General features: G+C 38.0%; 1 protein-coding gene across 1 annotated transcript in view; it reads right to left on the reverse strand.

The window, feature by feature from the left end:
• Positions 1-16,874, reverse strand: part of LOC103143063 (laminin subunit alpha-3) — a 71,748-nt gene that overhangs the window by 2,212 nt on the left and 52,662 nt on the right. Inside the window, exons 41-71 of the mRNA XM_016674932.1 lie at positions 16,429-16,542; positions 15,221-15,339; positions 15,043-15,123; positions 14,857-14,957; positions 14,719-14,772; positions 14,440-14,591; positions 14,147-14,257; positions 13,937-14,048; positions 13,661-13,825; positions 13,353-13,549; positions 13,064-13,180; positions 12,525-12,679; positions 12,214-12,355; positions 12,008-12,107; positions 11,801-11,917; positions 11,089-11,259; positions 10,798-10,949; positions 9,702-9,896; positions 9,478-9,626; positions 8,562-8,730; positions 8,335-8,462; positions 8,088-8,226; positions 7,882-7,977; positions 7,616-7,773; positions 7,394-7,511; positions 6,277-6,417; positions 6,058-6,188; positions 5,707-5,841; positions 4,876-4,984; positions 1,536-1,669; positions 1,244-1,424 (exon numbers count right to left, since the gene is read on the reverse strand). Of these exons, the coding sequence (XP_016530418.1) occupies positions 1,244-1,424; positions 1,536-1,669; positions 4,876-4,984; positions 5,707-5,841; positions 6,058-6,188; positions 6,277-6,417; positions 7,394-7,511; positions 7,616-7,773; positions 7,882-7,977; positions 8,088-8,226; positions 8,335-8,462; positions 8,562-8,730; positions 9,478-9,626; positions 9,702-9,896; positions 10,798-10,949; positions 11,089-11,259; positions 11,801-11,917; positions 12,008-12,107; positions 12,214-12,355; positions 12,525-12,679; positions 13,064-13,180; positions 13,353-13,549; positions 13,661-13,825; positions 13,937-14,048; positions 14,147-14,257; positions 14,440-14,591; positions 14,719-14,772; positions 14,857-14,957; positions 15,043-15,123; positions 15,221-15,339; positions 16,429-16,542 (4,143 nt within the window). The remainder of the gene's footprint in view (positions 1-1,243; positions 1,425-1,535; positions 1,670-4,875; positions 4,985-5,706; positions 5,842-6,057; positions 6,189-6,276; positions 6,418-7,393; positions 7,512-7,615; positions 7,774-7,881; positions 7,978-8,087; positions 8,227-8,334; positions 8,463-8,561; positions 8,731-9,477; positions 9,627-9,701; positions 9,897-10,797; positions 10,950-11,088; positions 11,260-11,800; positions 11,918-12,007; positions 12,108-12,213; positions 12,356-12,524; positions 12,680-13,063; positions 13,181-13,352; positions 13,550-13,660; positions 13,826-13,936; positions 14,049-14,146; positions 14,258-14,439; positions 14,592-14,718; positions 14,773-14,856; positions 14,958-15,042; positions 15,124-15,220; positions 15,340-16,428; positions 16,543-16,874) is intronic.

The raw sequence follows: 16,874 nt of genomic DNA on the forward strand, positions 1-16,874 counted from the left end.
GTGATGCAGGGATGGCTGCTACGATGTAGCTGAAACCGGATATAAAACTGTAAGGAAAAAAAAAATACACAACTTTTTTGTCATTCTGCAAATCAGACTAAACATTTGCTGTTGTTTATCTAAAATTACTAAAATAATTTCTATTTCTTAAGAATAATGAGAGGATTTATAATCCAAATGACAATGGCATTATGGTTTTGCAAGCTTCTGGTGTGAAATCAGATCTGCACTGCTGTAAAGGAACATCTCAAAAACACAGGTTTCTTTTGTGAATTTATGGGGAAAAAATCTGCTGAGCTATTAGGAGGAATAAATGCCATTTTTTAAACCTTGACTCTACCACATTCATTTTCAAAGCTACACTTTACACATGTATAAACACAACGGGAATGTCCAGCCATGGTAGTATTTAGGTATGAGGCAGGTTCTGTTTTTCAGAAATTAATGTTTGTTTCCAAATGTGAGCATCAACATCTGAGAAAAAGAAGGGGCTATGTTAAATTGTTGGCTGAAGTTGCATTGGTAAGCGAATGTAATCATTTGTAGTGAAATACCAACAGGAGCTGAAAGGCCAATCAGAGAGGAATGACATCATCACACTAAAACCGACATAGACAGACAGAATGCTATTTTAAATGCTGAAGTGGACACAAATGATTTTTTCAAAACATGTCTAATTTGGCCATTATCACAATCCCCTTACAGAAAAATCCCATAAATTTTACTTGCAAAAATCACACGAGTAAATTATGTACCACATGTGAAGTGATGAGTCACATGAAAAACGACGATTTTGAGAAGTTTCAAGGAAACCCACCCCGCCCACAAAAAACAAAACATGTGATTCCTATTTTTTCACATGGGTTTCACATATTTCTACATATGATACACATGTGTATCACATACTTCCACATGTTTACATGTGAGAAAATTTGAGAGCAGAGCACAGAAAAAAGCTTGTGAGAAGGAGATCCTAAGGGATCAACCAATACTAAACAGTTTCAAAGACAATTCTATCTACTACTAAGAAAATGTAGCATGTAGACTTTCCAAGCTTATTATTCCGACATTTGGCAAATGCAAATAATTTTAGTAATCCTACCTGACCTAAAACAGAAAAGATTACAACTGATTTGATTTCACCCATGTAGAGGTAAGTGTCTTTTTTTGCAGTTAGATGTAAACATCAGGTTTCAGCTATAAACACACAGAGGCTTGTATACAGTGATGTATATTTACTGACCGAATGCCACTTTCCATCGTTGTACTTCTCTCTGTTGAATATCTCCCTCTGTTTTCCCACAGAGAGTCTGATCCTGCCCTTAGACATGTACAACGCCAGATGAGACTGCCCTCCTCTGGTCGCTGCAAAGAATAGCAGGCCTTCAGGAGACCGAGTCCTGACATCCAGAGAGAAGTGAGGCCTGGATAGGATAAAACAAAAACAAACAAAAAAAAAAACTATATTCTCAATTACAGCTCTGGTTTTTATTGGTATTCATAGATGTGAGATCATAAGGGAACTGGTCACTCACTTGGGTTGTAAGACCTGTAATGGTAGGCTGTAGCTCAAGCTGCTCACAGGCCCTCCCATGCGATAAGCATGTTGAAGCTTGGCTGGGAATTCACAGACTGAGGCGCTTTCATTTATTATTTGCTTCTCACTATCCTGAAAAGCAGCACAAAAACAAAAAAAAGGAGAAGACTCTTAATACAAGTTGATATTTGAATTCCTATCAGCTGCAGGTCTCTGGATGGCTCCCGCCCTGCTGGGAAATAAGGCAGCATGCTTTTTGAGTTGCAAAAATTATCACAAGCATGGGTTCTATCAAATGTGAAGCTTTTGTGACTTTAGATTTAGATTTTTATTTTTTATAATAGGCCTGCTTTGTCTGTTTTATTACTAGGCTGTGTTTTTATTTCTAAAAGGAACAACTGCTATTTTTTTAAATCTTAAATTTCAGAAAACATTTTCCCAAAACTAAATAATTTTAATTGGAAATTCCAGGCTTGGATTTGGGCATTATAATAAATCCCAGTTAACTCACTTCACAATAAAAATCAGGCTAATGTGAACTTTCTTTTTATTCCCCTGTAGCATTTATTTTAAAGGGCTTGCTTTCATCCATGAAGGTTATATTTATCTGTTTTTGGGTCAAATTAAAGAAGTGCATCAAACGACATGCTGTTGATTGATGTTTTTAGTAGGCCAAATACGGTGGAAGTTCTTTGTTTTTACGCATTTAATGAATTTTAAAATATATTCATTTTTGCCTATGACCTGCACATTATTATTCAGTGAATAACTGGCCAATTGGCTAGTGCAAGTTTATTTTTTTTTAAAAACCCTAAAATTCAGATTTTATTTGTCATCCACTCACCAAGTTAAGTCATGATAGGAATTAGTTGGACACTGTCCTTTGGAGGCAAACTGTGTTTATTTACATTCATAGTTTTGAATTTGAATGGTTTTCATCGGTGAATGTACTCAGTTCCTTTATCACCAACTCACTAGAATTGATTGTACCAATCTAGCTCATGTTCTAATAAAAATAAAAGCAAACACAGATATGAGCCCATGTCCCCTTATTTTACTGTGACACCTATTTCTTCCCACTTTCGTATAAAGCTTCATGAGAATTAACTTTTTCACTCCTAAACTTTGTATTACCTGATTTTTTCATTTGCTTCACCATGTGTAGCGTGAAAGTGGCAGCATATTATAGTACTTCCGTGACCCCGCATGCAGCTGAGAATTCATTATTTACGTCATTCAATTATTGTGAATCAAGGTTAATATATGGCTCCAAACCAAAATACCATATTGTTTACAGTGAGAATGAGCAAGCAAGGACAAGGGTGATTAGTGGAATCAATTTGTTGTAGATTTGATTTAAAGAAAAAGAAAAAAAAAGAAAATCCAGAGGTGACAGTAAAGAAAAGCCTACATATTTTTACCTCAAGGTGAGGCTTATGTGAGTAATCCTCTTGCTTCTTCTCAAGGTCTCTCTTTTTTTTTTAGTGGATATTTAATGTATTCTTATGTAAATTAATACTTCCAATCATTCAGTTTTAGGACTATTGTGTGAATTATGTTGTAATCATCTCTTTCCTTCCTTCCTCTCTAGATTTTTGGGATCTAAAAACATCTTTAAAATGTGCAGATTTAACCATTTGCAACGTTAAAGGACTTTCACTGCCTCTCCAATTATTTTAATGCAAGCAAAAAAAAAATGACCAACTGGATAGTTGCTCAAAACCTTTGCAGGAATAGTTGTCTTGAAATCTTGGGGCTAACTCAGTTCAAATAAAAAAGTCAAAGTCTGATGTTCTACTGCAAACTAAAAAGTTGAAAATGCCTTTCGCACTTTTTAACCTCATGTCTACATGACCATACACAACATACTCACACTTCACCCCTAACATTTCAGCCGATGCTGCTCAGTGTGCTTGCACTTGATTACTGCAACACATCTCTTTGAGAATTTCTTTTCTTCCGGATATTTCTGCGAATTTGCACTCTTTAACAGGTGTCTCTGCTTCACCTTGTCTTCTTAAGCTAAACTGCTCAGCATACATCATTCACACATTCAGCCGGAAATGCAACTTCATGATTATTTATTATTCACACAGATGGAAGAGTGTTAGAAAAAGGTGATTAAAAAGTGATGGAAGCGGCTGCTAAAATCAGCTGTGATTAGAGCACATTTTCTTTGATTATATAATCAAGCATGATTTAATGTGTCATTAGTGAATTAAAAACAAGGTGCTTGTGAATCACTTAGAAGGATTACATGGAAGAAAGCGAAGAGACGTGTTCCTTTCAGGGTTATTATTCACAATATAGATGGTGAACACAAATAGGAAGGACAAAGGATGAAGTACAATACATTTTGTTGTTTGGCACGGGTACCGAAGCATTCATACACATTTTTTTTTCATTGTGTAGAATACACAGTAAATAAATGAGCTTGTGCATATGCTAGAGGAAATCATAGGGGTACAGCAGTCAGTGTTAGATTCATGTCGTCATCTGCAGGTTTTGGTCTCCTTCTTCTTCATCTCTAGAAAATGAGGCAGCACAATTTAATACAGATAATGTCAAGTTGATAAAAGTGGCAGTAAGAGGAAAATGTAATTAGATATGATTTCCTTCACAAGAGAGGAAGCAAGCATTAGGTCACAAGTTATTGGGTAACATCATGATATCCTCAGAGGAAAAACAAACAGATTAAACGAAAAAACACATTATTCTTGAGAAAATGTAAAATTATGTAAGTGCATAATAACATCAACATTTTGAAAGCGTTCTCTCTCTGCGGCTGTAGACATATATTGAATTATTTTACTGCACAAAAACCTTTTAAGCTGAAATATGTCATATGAATGTCTGATTTTTTTTTTTCCTACCCCACCCTAACAGACTATAAACCAGAAACTCAAGATTCCCATCAATCCAATATTTCAACAATGACCCACATGTTATACCCATGTGCTTTGCAGTAGCAATGCTGGTCAGAACTGGAGCACATGTGGCAAGCTCTTACCCGAACAAAGCTAATTTCAGTCATTCATCACTGTGGTGAGTTACCAGCTGACTGAACTTTTCATGGAACGCTTGAGAATCCCTTCATTGGTTGCCCATTTACGAAATCCCCGTACTTAGCATGCCTCCAAGTGTCAAAGTGCTACCAAAACCTCGTAATTATCCATTCATTGAAGCCAGGTGTGCAGCAACAGATGCTGGACACTGAGCCCCGAGGACGAGGGTTGGGGAACTCTGATTTATACCCTTTAGTTTTGGAATAATTAAGTATTTTACTAAGGACTACTTTCTGATCTGGAGTTCAGGTGTGCATAGATGTCAAACCTCACCTTTTTGTTGAAGCGGAGTTGAAAGGGATTGCTGGCAGTGCACACATCTATCTGGACGTCTCCTGAAGCCTGGAAGTCATATAGGTTTTCAGGCTTGAACTCGTTTGACCTGCAAAACACAAACAAATCAGATTGAGATCACACCTTGGAGGAAACACGGTACAACAAACCAAACCACATAAATTTAACTCTTAAAGCTGAAGTAGATAACTTTTACAAAAATTATACTTTTTACATATTTGTTAAAAACTGTCATAATGTCATGACAGTATAATATGAGGCAGACAATCTGTGAAAACAATCAAGTTCCCCTGCCTCCTCCTTTTGGTCCTTATGCCATCTGCAGATATATAGCACTTGGCCAAAAACAACCAATCAGAGCAAGGAGGAGGGACTTAGCACTGTCCACCACCATCATCATGCTGCTCACATCCTCCCTCTTGCTCTCTGCTGCACAGAGCTGAATGCATAGGCTAGGAAACATGGCCACTATTGATGGTGGAGAAACAGCTTTTCTGTAGCAGTAAGTTGTTTCTCTGCCATTAGCATGGCTGCAGCAAACCAGTAATCTTGAACCGTACACAAATGTGATTGACTGCGCTAAGACCCTCTACCTAGATCTGATTGCCGGTATCAGTCTGGTAGCGGCATATTTCAGCAGAAAGCAATAGGACCACTGGGAAGAAGCAAAGGAAGTAAATTTGTTCACAAACTATCTGTCTCATGTTACACTGTCACGACATAGTGGCAGTTTTAGCAAATATGTAAAAAGCATTTTTATTAAAGTTGCCTACTGCAACTTTAGTAGACACAGAAAGAAAGAAAAATTACCGTCGACTGTAAAAGTTGGAAATGCAGCCTTTGAAATTCTCTTTTCCAAGCCAAGTAGAGCCCTGTGTGTCAGGTATGGACATGGTGCCACTCTCTTGCTGACCATAGTCTTCATCATCAATCTGCACTGCAATCCTTAAGAAAAAGAAAAAAACAACAAACATTTGTAGCAAAAATTATTTAAAATTTAATATTTTCCTGATTTGGATTAAATGTTATTTTATTTTTGGTTTTGAAATAGTAAGCCTAAATAATCACAGTTGTAACTGAACAACTACACACCTTCCAGTAAGCATTACTTGGTTTCTTATTACATTCCTAGAACACGTGAAACAAATTTTTATTTCATACCTTCCTTGTTTTTTGGAGACAGTCACATAGTGCCAGTTCCCGTCATTGTACTGTTTGCTTGATTTCCATTTAATGGTGTCAACGTGCAGAATCACGTAGCCATTTTCCATTGCAATGTTTAACTGGTTTCCCTGGAGGATAAAACCACAATAAAGATTTTACTTCTTTTTGCATAAGCACATTAGAAAAGGTGGTTATAAAGTAGAGAGGTAAATTTACCAGTTTTTTGTTCTGCAATATAATGCCCTGGCTCTCTGTGCTCTTGAATCCGAGGGACACCACTACGTCGTTTTCCAAGCTGAAGTCTTGGAGGTCTGCTTTCAGGGAGCTCCTCAAGTTGAACTGTGCTTTGTACGAACTCTAAACAGAGGGCATGACACATGTGAAGATACGTGAAAAAAGCTTTCAGATAAGTCTATCTATGATTACAGTAGCATAATATCAAACTGAAAATAAAAATCCAAATGTTAATTTCATCAGATAAAGTTTAAGACGAAAAAAAGTAAAATTAGAGTTGCCTTCACTTAGCCTTCCTTTCTCGATAGATGCATGCAAAGACAACTGAAACCAGCCACTTTAGTGCCACATCTTTTAATATGGTTTCATGTAAATCTATGAGTTTTGTTGTAATCATTAGTAATATTTTTTATATATTGTTTTATATTTCATTTTAACCGTACAGTGGATGGCAGAGTAAACAATTGTATTCGACATTAAAGCCGATTTACTTGGGGATTTTTTAAAAAAAAATGTATACTTTGTGAATCTAATTACAATGTCCAGGAACAATAAGTAAATATTTGACTTGTCATTCAAATAAAGCTGACATGTATTGCTAACCAGAGGTCAGGGATTGGCTTCTCAAAAAGCTGTTTGGCTAAACTTGCCCATATTTACAGCAGGAACAATAATTAGAAAAAAAAAAAAAACTAACTGGCTGAGAACTTCATCTTTCCTCATCATACAGAGAGCAGGGTTGTAAAAAAAAGATCAACAAATCTCCGAAGCTCCCCGATAGACAACTGCTGCAAAGTGTGGCCTCAAATTTGAAACTCTCTGGGACAATTACTGTATACATCTTCATGCCAGCTAAGAAAAAAGTATTCCTGTCCACCCCCACAAAAAGAAATCATCATCATTAATAGAAATAAAAGCTCTGAAACATCAGGCTGTGTGTAATTAATCTACTAGTAAGTAATGCGTTTCAATTAGAGGCAGAGTTACTGAAATCAATTAGCTTTTCAATAATATTCTAATTTACTGAATGGACCTGTGCTCTTCTTCACAGTAATAACAATATTTCAGTTGGTCTGTGTAAATAAGGTGAAAGTCATACCAGTGAATCCTGCAAGCAGCCTTTGCTGATTCCCACTGGTTCATCAGGTGGTCTAAAATTGCTGTTTACCTTCAAATCTTTCAAACACCCCTTGTATGGTGGAATGGTGATGCCCCACCTTTAATTAAACAAACAAAACAAAACAACAGGTTATATACAAGTCTCATTGAAACAGGATGGAAATACACAAATTAAAAAAAAAAAATGCTGATAAGGATGTACCTTTGTCTGATCTCTTGCGTTACACCACCAATATAGAAATCTTTAAAGTTGCTGAAATCGTATTCATTGAGGGAGGCCGTAAGTGGTGGGGAGCCTGCAATAATACTTACTTTCCCAGGCCTATAAACTAGCTTAACATTCAAAAAATCAACTTGAGCCTAGAAAGAAAAGTGGAAAAGATACAAATAAATTGTTAATTCTGAAGGGAATAAAACTCAAAGGAAGAAAATCCAGAAGAAACAGAAAAAGAAGAAAATCTTCCTTACTGGGAACACTTTGACTGATCCTTTAATTGGTTCTGTGATCAAGTTACCTTGAATAGCAATGTAACCCTTCTCTACAACCACCATTAAGTACTTATTCTGTGTCACACAGGAGAAAAAAGAAGTTGTGGTAAACATTATTACACACTGGAATTTAATTATTAATTTAACTGAATGCTAAATGTATCAACATCACAAAGATCCTTTACCTCATCTCCTGTGAAGAAGAGTAAAGCATTTTCCACGCTAGACTTGACACTTATGTCAATAGTTCTCGGCTGTTCGTTTATGGCCACTCTGCCATATCCGGTGCCTTCATAATAGTCTGAGTCGACTGGACTTACAGTTCTAGAAGGAACCAAGCAGCAGACAGGGAAAACCAAGCAATCAAATTCTGAAAATAACACATAGACTCACTGACATCAAAATGATACTTCAAATTTGTAGTCTCAGTACCTCTTGCAGGGAGTCTGGACATTGATCCTTTCTGCTTTTTGGAAATTGTAGAGACTCACGGCCTTCCTGTTAAAGGTGGAGAACTCGATGCAGCCCGTGTATTTTGGCAACCTCATAGAGAGAGGAGGCTAAAGTGAAACGGAGCACAAGAAAGCATTTCTGATGACTGTTCTGGACACAAAACCGTCTGTAAACTGAATGTTGGTAGATGTGCTACAGCTCCTCACAGTGAAGTTGGACGGGTAGCCTCCAACGTAGAAGACAACGTCATCAGGACTGAATTTCAGGAGGTTCTTGCTCTCCTCTCCTCTTTCGGACCGATGAAAGGTAGGCAGCTTATTAGGTGGCCCAGAGGTTATGTCTTTGGTCAGTGTTAGCTCCACATCTTGGTAAATTCTAAATCATGAGAAAGAAAGAAAATAAAGGACTTTGTGATTATTACATCTGCTCATCTTTCAACAAAAAAAAAAAAAAGAAAGATAACACTATAGTGGTATCTACATATCGCCACAGAGTTGACTGAAAATGGTTGGAGAACCGTAAGGTCTTTGGAAGTGCTTTCTTCATATTACTGCTACAAATGTTAACATATGTAATTGGAAATGGACGCAAAAGACCAACATAAAGTCTCTCTGCACTCTACCCACAAACATCTCTGGACCTACGGCTTTTAGTGTCGGCACTGCACAGTGCTCCACGAAATTTAAAACTTGCTATACTACCTGACACTGGTTTGAACTTCTCCCTGGCTTTATCCCTGACCTATGTAGTGTGTAGATAATGTTCATGATGCTGCTTATTTACTAATGATTTCAAATCCGTTGAGGTCTTCATGAAACACCTGGATTGATACTGAGATTACATTACAAACAGATTGGCTGTATTTACCTAATCAGTGACGTCTGAATGGAATTGGCTGTGTTGAATTTCCATTTGGGTTATCAGAAGACAAACAAACTTTGGATTTTCAAGTTTAAATTTATAAAGATTTCTGGAAAACATTGATCATTTTCCTTGCACTTGTATGAACTTTGTGTTTGTTTGTCACATATATTTATAATAAAATGCAATAGAATTTGTGGCAAAAAGAAACTAAATGTTGAAGAGACACGGTGAGAGCTGAGCTGAAGTAAGGTGGCTCACCTGTGAAGATCCACTTTATCAAATGTGGCCGGCTGAGGGTTGGAGGTGGAAATCAAGTCAGACTCCAGCTCTTTCTCCTGTCCGTTCAGCTTGTACAGGGCATACAAGCGATTTTGCCTCAATACCATGCCTATGTAATTCTTTGAGGACTGCAGAACATAGTTTTGTTAGTCTCGTGAGCAAAATTACAATCTAAAAATCGCCGCGGATACTGATTCACTCACGTCTCTGTTGCCAAGGTACAACACAAACATGTCTGTAATGTCTCCAGTCTGTCTGCGCCTGCGTTTTCCGTCTCCTCTCCCTATTGGTCTCTGCAGTGACAGAGACAGGGTGGTGTAGGCCTTCAGGTCGTCTAGATTCTTCGGTGGGTGCAGCTCGATGTGACCCTCCCCGGAAAACTTCATGGGGATCGCAATCTGAAGAGGAGACGAGACAAGATGTTATGCAGACATGTAGACCTCACCTTGATTCGTTACAGAAATAGATTGTGCTGCTCTGTGAGAAAGTATTTGCCCCCTTACAGATTTCTTTTTTTTTCCCCCCTTAAATGTCACACTAAATGATTCAAATTAATTTTGATATTGTAGAAGGATAACTTTAGTTAATAATAAAAAAAATAGTTTTAAAACTATTAATTCACAGGTTAAAAGAAGTAACTTATTCAAACCAACCTGACCCTACACAAGTAAGAAAATAATTCCCTCCATGACGTAATAAGTGGCTGCGCCATTCCCAGCAGCAACAAATGCCATCTTGTGATTGCAACAATTGCTAATGAGTGTTTCTGACTCTCTCTACTTTGCAAAATAATTTTTTTTTTTTTTCCTTGTCAGCTACAGTTGAGGGTTTTGGAGGATGACGAGCCTTTTTAAGATCATGCCTTAAGTCTAGATTTGACTAGGACATTCCAAAACCTTCATTTGGTTTATTTTTGTGCCATTCAGAGCTTGGTTTCAGCTCAATGACATCCATGGTTCCATCAAATAAGAAAGGTTATTATGGCTACAAATTAACATCACACTACCACCGCCATGTTTGACCGTCAGTACGATGTTTTGCTTCTCAAATACTGCATTAGTTTAATGTCAGACGTAGAGGGACACGCGCCTTTCAAAAAGCTCCACAGAAGAGTCCACAGAATATTTTCCTAAAAGTGTAAGGGTTCACCTAGATGTTGCTCTTTTCCCTCTTTGAAAAAAAAAAAGAATCATTTGAAAACTGTATTTATAAATTCTGTCTGGCATTAACACTTAATTGAAACAGCAAAGCAGAAACGTAAGAAGTCGGACAGCGTTTAGAGGGATTGACTGCACGCACCTTGTCAGCTGCATCTCTGGCCTCCTCAATAAGTTCTTTGATCTTCATTATGTTTTCAGATATGTTACCGAGGCCTGAGAACCCGGAGGTCAGGTTTTCAACCTCAGAGATCTTATTGTTCAGCGACGGAATTGTTTTCAGCAAATCCTTTACTGTGTTTAAAAGGTGAGAGACAGAAAAGTTAAACGTGTAAAATAGTTTTACATGTTTATTCACACAGAAATATATTTAGTATGACCGTTATCAAGGCAAGGGAGAAGCACTTCATTACAAAAGAATCAGAAAACTCACCAGACTGGTCCACTTCACTAAGGTCAGTGCTTAGATTGGCATTAGCAGGAGACACATTGATCTTGTCGATCTCCTTCCTAATTTTATCGAGTTTGTCCATAGTCTCGGCAGCCGTGTTATTGGCTGAAGCTGCTTTCCTCTTGGCTTCCTCAATCATATCCCCAATCGCATCTGATTGGAAAAAAACAACAACAAAAAAAACAAAAACAATGCTCAGCCGTTACACAGACACAAATGTCTTTCTCAGACAGAAGTAGTATAAAACTTTGAGGCCTGTCTCAGGAAGTGCTATGCAGTTCCTGTCAGCATATGACTTTGTCTGGTGAAGTAAGTTTATGCTACTATCATGAGTAATGGAAGTGCAGATGAATGCTTTAAGCAAGCCCTTCACTTGAAGTAACTTTTTCAGGTTTTTTTAATCTCTTAAAATCTTATAATCCGTACAATGATACAACTTGAAATGAGTAAATCTGGACATAATGCACAGGTTGTTGTTTTTTTTTTCTTTTAATGTTTACTCTGTTAGTAAAAATAATCAAAAACGATTAAAATTCTTAGTTATTTTTAATATATTACTGTAATCTTTCCTAATCTTCATAAGCTCATTATTGTGAATGAATCGTCTCGTGATCCAGATGCATTGTTATAAACCCAATGACATTTTTTTTACACTGATTCTAAATAATTGCTTGGATTTTTTTTCCTACTCCACCTCTGTTGGCGTCATCTAATTGTGTCTGAACATCAGAGAGGCGGTCCTTCAGATCATTTTTCTTTTCTTTTGCTTTGGCCAGACGATTCTTCAAGTCATTTAGGTCACTTGCAGTGTCTGCAACAACAAAAAAAAGAAAAGCAAATAAGCTTTTATTTTTTTTTTATTTTTAATTTTTTTTAAATCATGTATGGAAAGTCCTAATACCCTGGAGTTCTTCTTCTGACTTCTTGGCGTCTTTCAACAGGGCACTGCTCTTGTCCTTTAGTTCTTTGGCTTTGTCGGTGAGTTTCTCTTTGTTTACAGTCTAAAAAGGAAAACAATTTCCAAAATGTAAGCTCCTTTGTTGCACATTTCGTCATTGCCATGTCAAGTGTGCATGTTCTGTTCATGTACTGAATTTAAAAGCTTACATTAAGGGCGTTATCTGCAGCGTCTTTGGCCTCCTTAGCTGCTGCCTCTGCAGCTTTAATGGCATCTGTAATGTTCTTATAGGCCTCAATAGCATCCTTTGCATCACGCACCTTGGGAAGTTTGCTTGCATTCTTCATAGCACTAATGAGATAACATGGTTCTTAGAGATTTTTTACACAAATATTTCCAAATATCATGGCTGAACTGTACTGTTTGAATTTTAAAATCAACTATGGAAAAGATAGAAGACACTATAGCTCTGATTAATTTCATCAATATGCCTTTAATATGCAAACGGTAATAAACTTACTCCTTGATTTGTTTTGCCATCTCGGATAGCTTCTTCGCATGCTCCTCTGCAGCCTCCACAAGGTCCTTCTTTGCCGCTGCCTTGGTGATCTCATTCACCTTCTTGGTCAAATCGGTCTTGGCACCATCCAGCTGTGCAGCTAGCGCCTCAAACTCCTGCAGAACCAAAAGAAGGAAGAGCGTGACGTACGCTGGGTTACAAGAAACATGGAATTGTCACCGACTTTGGTTCGGGTTGATTTGTGTAAAACAATACATTTTCTCATCATACAGTTCTCTGGCATTAAAACGTGTTTGATGATCTGAAACATTTAAGTGCAAAGAAACAAAAAAAAAAAAAGAAAGAAAGAAAGAAATCCGTTAAGGTGTCCAATACGATTTCAAGCGGCGGCCTACGACTAGTTGGCATGTTAAAAACTCAATAGTAGATACAGTATGTAAATGCTCAAGTTTACAGTCATACATTTTGTAGGTTGGTATTTATGGCTTGATTTATAGACAATAACTCCGGAAGACACGTTGAGCATTTGTGAAATTTACCGTCTTGCTGTCCGAGAGCATTTTCACCAAATCCTCCGTCTTCTTCAGTTCGTCCTCAGCCATAGCTATCTGGTCTTTAACAGTTTTCCGCTCCTCTTTTAAGTCATTAATACGTTTCTGCAGGGAAAACATAAATCAACCGAGTCGGTTCACTGAACAATTTCAGCTAGTGCAGAAGAATCTGGCACTATGTCTGCAAAATACCACCGCAAAAGACAGGTGAATGTTGATCATGATTGTTGATTATCGCTGTTAACGAACAAGCATGTGCGAATTGCTGTTTGATTACCTCCAGATTTTTCAGTGTCTGTGCATTCAGACCATTTTGGGTATTGGCCTTTTTCACCAGGTTTCTTGCTTCTTCCAAAGCTTTCTCCAAGTCCTTCAGCTTGGCATTGTAATCCTTCAGGTGGCTGCGGATCTTCTCTGCTGCAGCCTCGTTCTGGTCACTCTGCTTACTAAAATTATTCTTGATGTAGTCAAGCACTAGAAGTTGACGACAGAGTGCGGTTTGTCAAATGGCAACGTATGACTCATATTACAAATCACAACTACTCTGGTTGTGCTCATTAGGACGTTCTGCATGCGGTAACTTACATTTAGTCGCCTCAGCTAGCTCCGTCTCAGCAGCCGTCTTCTGAGAGGTGAAGTTTCTGTTCTGCATCTCCGTCACCATGGACTGAGCCTTCTCCAGTATATTAGTCAAGCTATCAGCAGGCAACGAATCACCTCTACCATCATTCTTCAGCTGAAAGATTAAGTCTTCAAAATAGCAGAGCACCCACAGTGTGAGTAGGAGGCCAGAACACGAGGAAATGAAAGAAAAGTGACACACAACATCTGGAGGAAATGAGTGTTTTTGCTTCCTTCTACCTTTAATTTTCACAAGCATTTTTTGGATCTCTTTTTCGAGGTCTTTTGCCCTGTTGTAGGTGTCTTCAGCATTGTCCACGGCTTTGTCAGCGTCTCCGGCACTCTTATCAGCCTAAGTAAAATCAAGTTACAAAAATCCCACATTTACAGACCTGCTCCTTAAATTAACACGCTGAAGCAATCATAAAACACCAGACTCGTTTTTGAAACCTTGTCTTTCATGGATTTAATGTCATCAGCGAGGCTGTCGGCGTCTTTCTCGAGCTGCTCCACCTTGGACTTTTGCGTGTTAACAGCAGAGCTGAATTTGTTGACGAGAGTCTGCAAAGTCAACACACAACGTCACATCAGATGTCAAAGTGGGATGTGCTGCTCTGTGAGCAAGAAGACGTGATGCGAATGGGTGGCGCTAAATACAGGGCGCTACTGTATTTAGAAAACCCGTAAGAAGCTGAAAAGGACTTGAGTTATCTTGCAAAAACAGATGAAGACACGAGCGTTACCTTAGTATCAGACACGGCCCTTTCAAGCTTGTCCAGCCTTTCCTTTAAGGCGCTACTGATGGAAGCATTATCTAGTTGAACCTTGATTCTTGCCAGCTCAAAGTCGAGCTTTTCCAAGTCATTTAGCAACGTCTGAGCACAATTGTCACATTCTGAAAGCGAAGCAGAGGACAACAGAAGAATATCACACTTCAGGTATTATGAATGGCCTGAGATACCATCTGTACTCTGAGATTACTTTTCTTTTGTATATATATATATATATATATATATATTCACCTTGACAGTGCTCATCTGTGTTTGTATCTCCTGGCTCCAGCGAGTTCTTGCAGACTGAAAGAAGAGCACAATGGATTTGAATTTCAAACTGATTTTAAATTATAACATATTCTAAAGAGAAAGAATGCCAGATCTAACCTCCAGTCCTAGGATCACAGCTGTTTCCATTTCCGTTGCAATTACATGGCTGGCAATTTCCTCCTGGTATCAGCGGGTCGCCATAATAACCAGGAGCACAACTGCGTAAGAGAAGGATTAATGAATAGGCATCAAATTGGAAAAAAGCCAGCAGCATTCCTGTCTGCACGTTCCGGCTTTACTCACTTCTCACACCTGACTCCTGTGTAGCCCGGTTTGCAAGTACACTGGATGTCTCCCAACACGTCTCCGCAACTCACTGCAAAGCTGACCGTGAATCAAGAGGGATTACACTGTTGTTACCGCAATAATTGCATTAGAAAACAGCAAAGCAGTAAAGTTGTTGTTTTTTTTTCTCGCCCACCTGTTTGAGGATACACTAAATGGGCACGGACACAGTCTGCACGTCCTCTGTGCTGCGCTGCCAAAATAACCGTCTTTGCAGCGCTCACATCGGTCCCCGGCGGTGTTGTCCTTGCAGCTCTGAAAATGTCAGAATGCGTTCATTAGTCGTTAATCAGCTACGTCTGTTTGATTTCGAGCTGTAAATATGTGTCTCAGCGCAAGCACTGCATGCACAGGCACAGTCTTGAGCGTCTTGCATAACAATTTATCAACTGGAACTCCAAAGAGCAAAAAAAAAAAACTCTATTGTGCCTCTGAAGAGAAGAATAAAAGAGAGGAAGTTTAAAAGAGGACTTTTAATGAGGATTAAAAAACAATTCCAGTGGTAACAAATATAGTTGTGTGAGCTGAAGTTGAGAGGTCCTGTCTGTGACTAAGCTTTAGCGTAATCATCTAAGTTCAAGTGATCAATCAATTTCCAAAAAACATTCTGAAAAGTTTTGACCTCTCAGTTAAGATTTTAGCTGCTACATCCTTTAATTCCTCTCGTTTTAAACACGTCCTCCTTCTATGTGCTGTTAATTACTCCCATAAGCAGCAATAAAACACAGTTTTAATGTTGGTTTAAAAACAAAGACAAACTAACTTTTGCATTTTATATTAAGGTTTGGCATGATTATCAACTGGAAACTGCAGTCCCTGTTTGAGTTTCCTAGAGCATTCATTTATGCTAACTTTGAAATCTCAAAAAGGCTGCCAGCATTTCAAAATCCAAAGTGTTTCACAGCGGATGGAAGCTGGAAGTTCAAAACAGAACTACTTTTTTTAAATTCCTTGTCATCTGTTTAATCTTTCAGCTGTGGCTTCAGTCTCGTTCTCACTTTAGCTGATCTAACTTTGTTTAAACACCGTACTGATACAACAAGATGATTCGGAGCGTTCTTCCCGCAGTAACAACTTCGACACTAAAAAGTGTTTTTCTTAGCCTGACTTCGTCATGTTTTTTTTTCTTTTTTGTTTGTTTGTTTAGTTTATTTGGAATGTTGTTAAAGTCCATTTACTGAGTGAAATGACATTATCTAAACTATTACAAAAAAAAAAGAAAGATTAAGTGCTAATCCTGTTAATACCTTAGCAAATTATGCTACGGTATTAAGTTATGCCACAGTTAAGTAACAGTTGGGCAATTCAGAGCAAAAGCCGCTTTCTTGATGTGAGATTCCTTACCAGACACCTCCCTGTTTCATCTTCGCACTCGTCAGCCAAACCGTTGCACTCACAGGGCAGACAGCGGCCAAGACTCAGCCAGCCGGTCTTTCTGTAGAATCCGGGAGAACATTTCTGAAAGAGAAAGCAAAAACCAAAATAAAAAGTTTATTACGCATCAAACTCTTTTTGTAGGTGCAACACTGAAGAACTGCTTTCAAAGCAAAGGAAATATATACTGGCAGTAAAAATCGGAGTGAAACATCACAGTTCAATTTATTAACCTTAAAGTCATTTTGTGAGTGCAATTATCAATAGTTAAAGCCATTAATTAATTGCCTCCATATTGAATATCATGTTAAATTATACACACAGATTGGGGGCGTTTTTCACTACGCATAGCAATAAACTTAGACTGAATTTTTCTTCATAACATATTAACAGAGAAACTCGCCCTTTGCTTTCAG

The sequence above is a fragment of the Poecilia formosa genome, unplaced genomic scaffold, assembly GCF_000485575.1.
Source record: "Poecilia formosa unplaced genomic scaffold, Poecilia_formosa-5.1.2 Scaffold104, whole genome shotgun sequence".
Classification (NCBI taxonomy): domain Eukaryota; kingdom Metazoa; phylum Chordata; class Actinopteri; order Cyprinodontiformes; family Poeciliidae; genus Poecilia; species Poecilia formosa.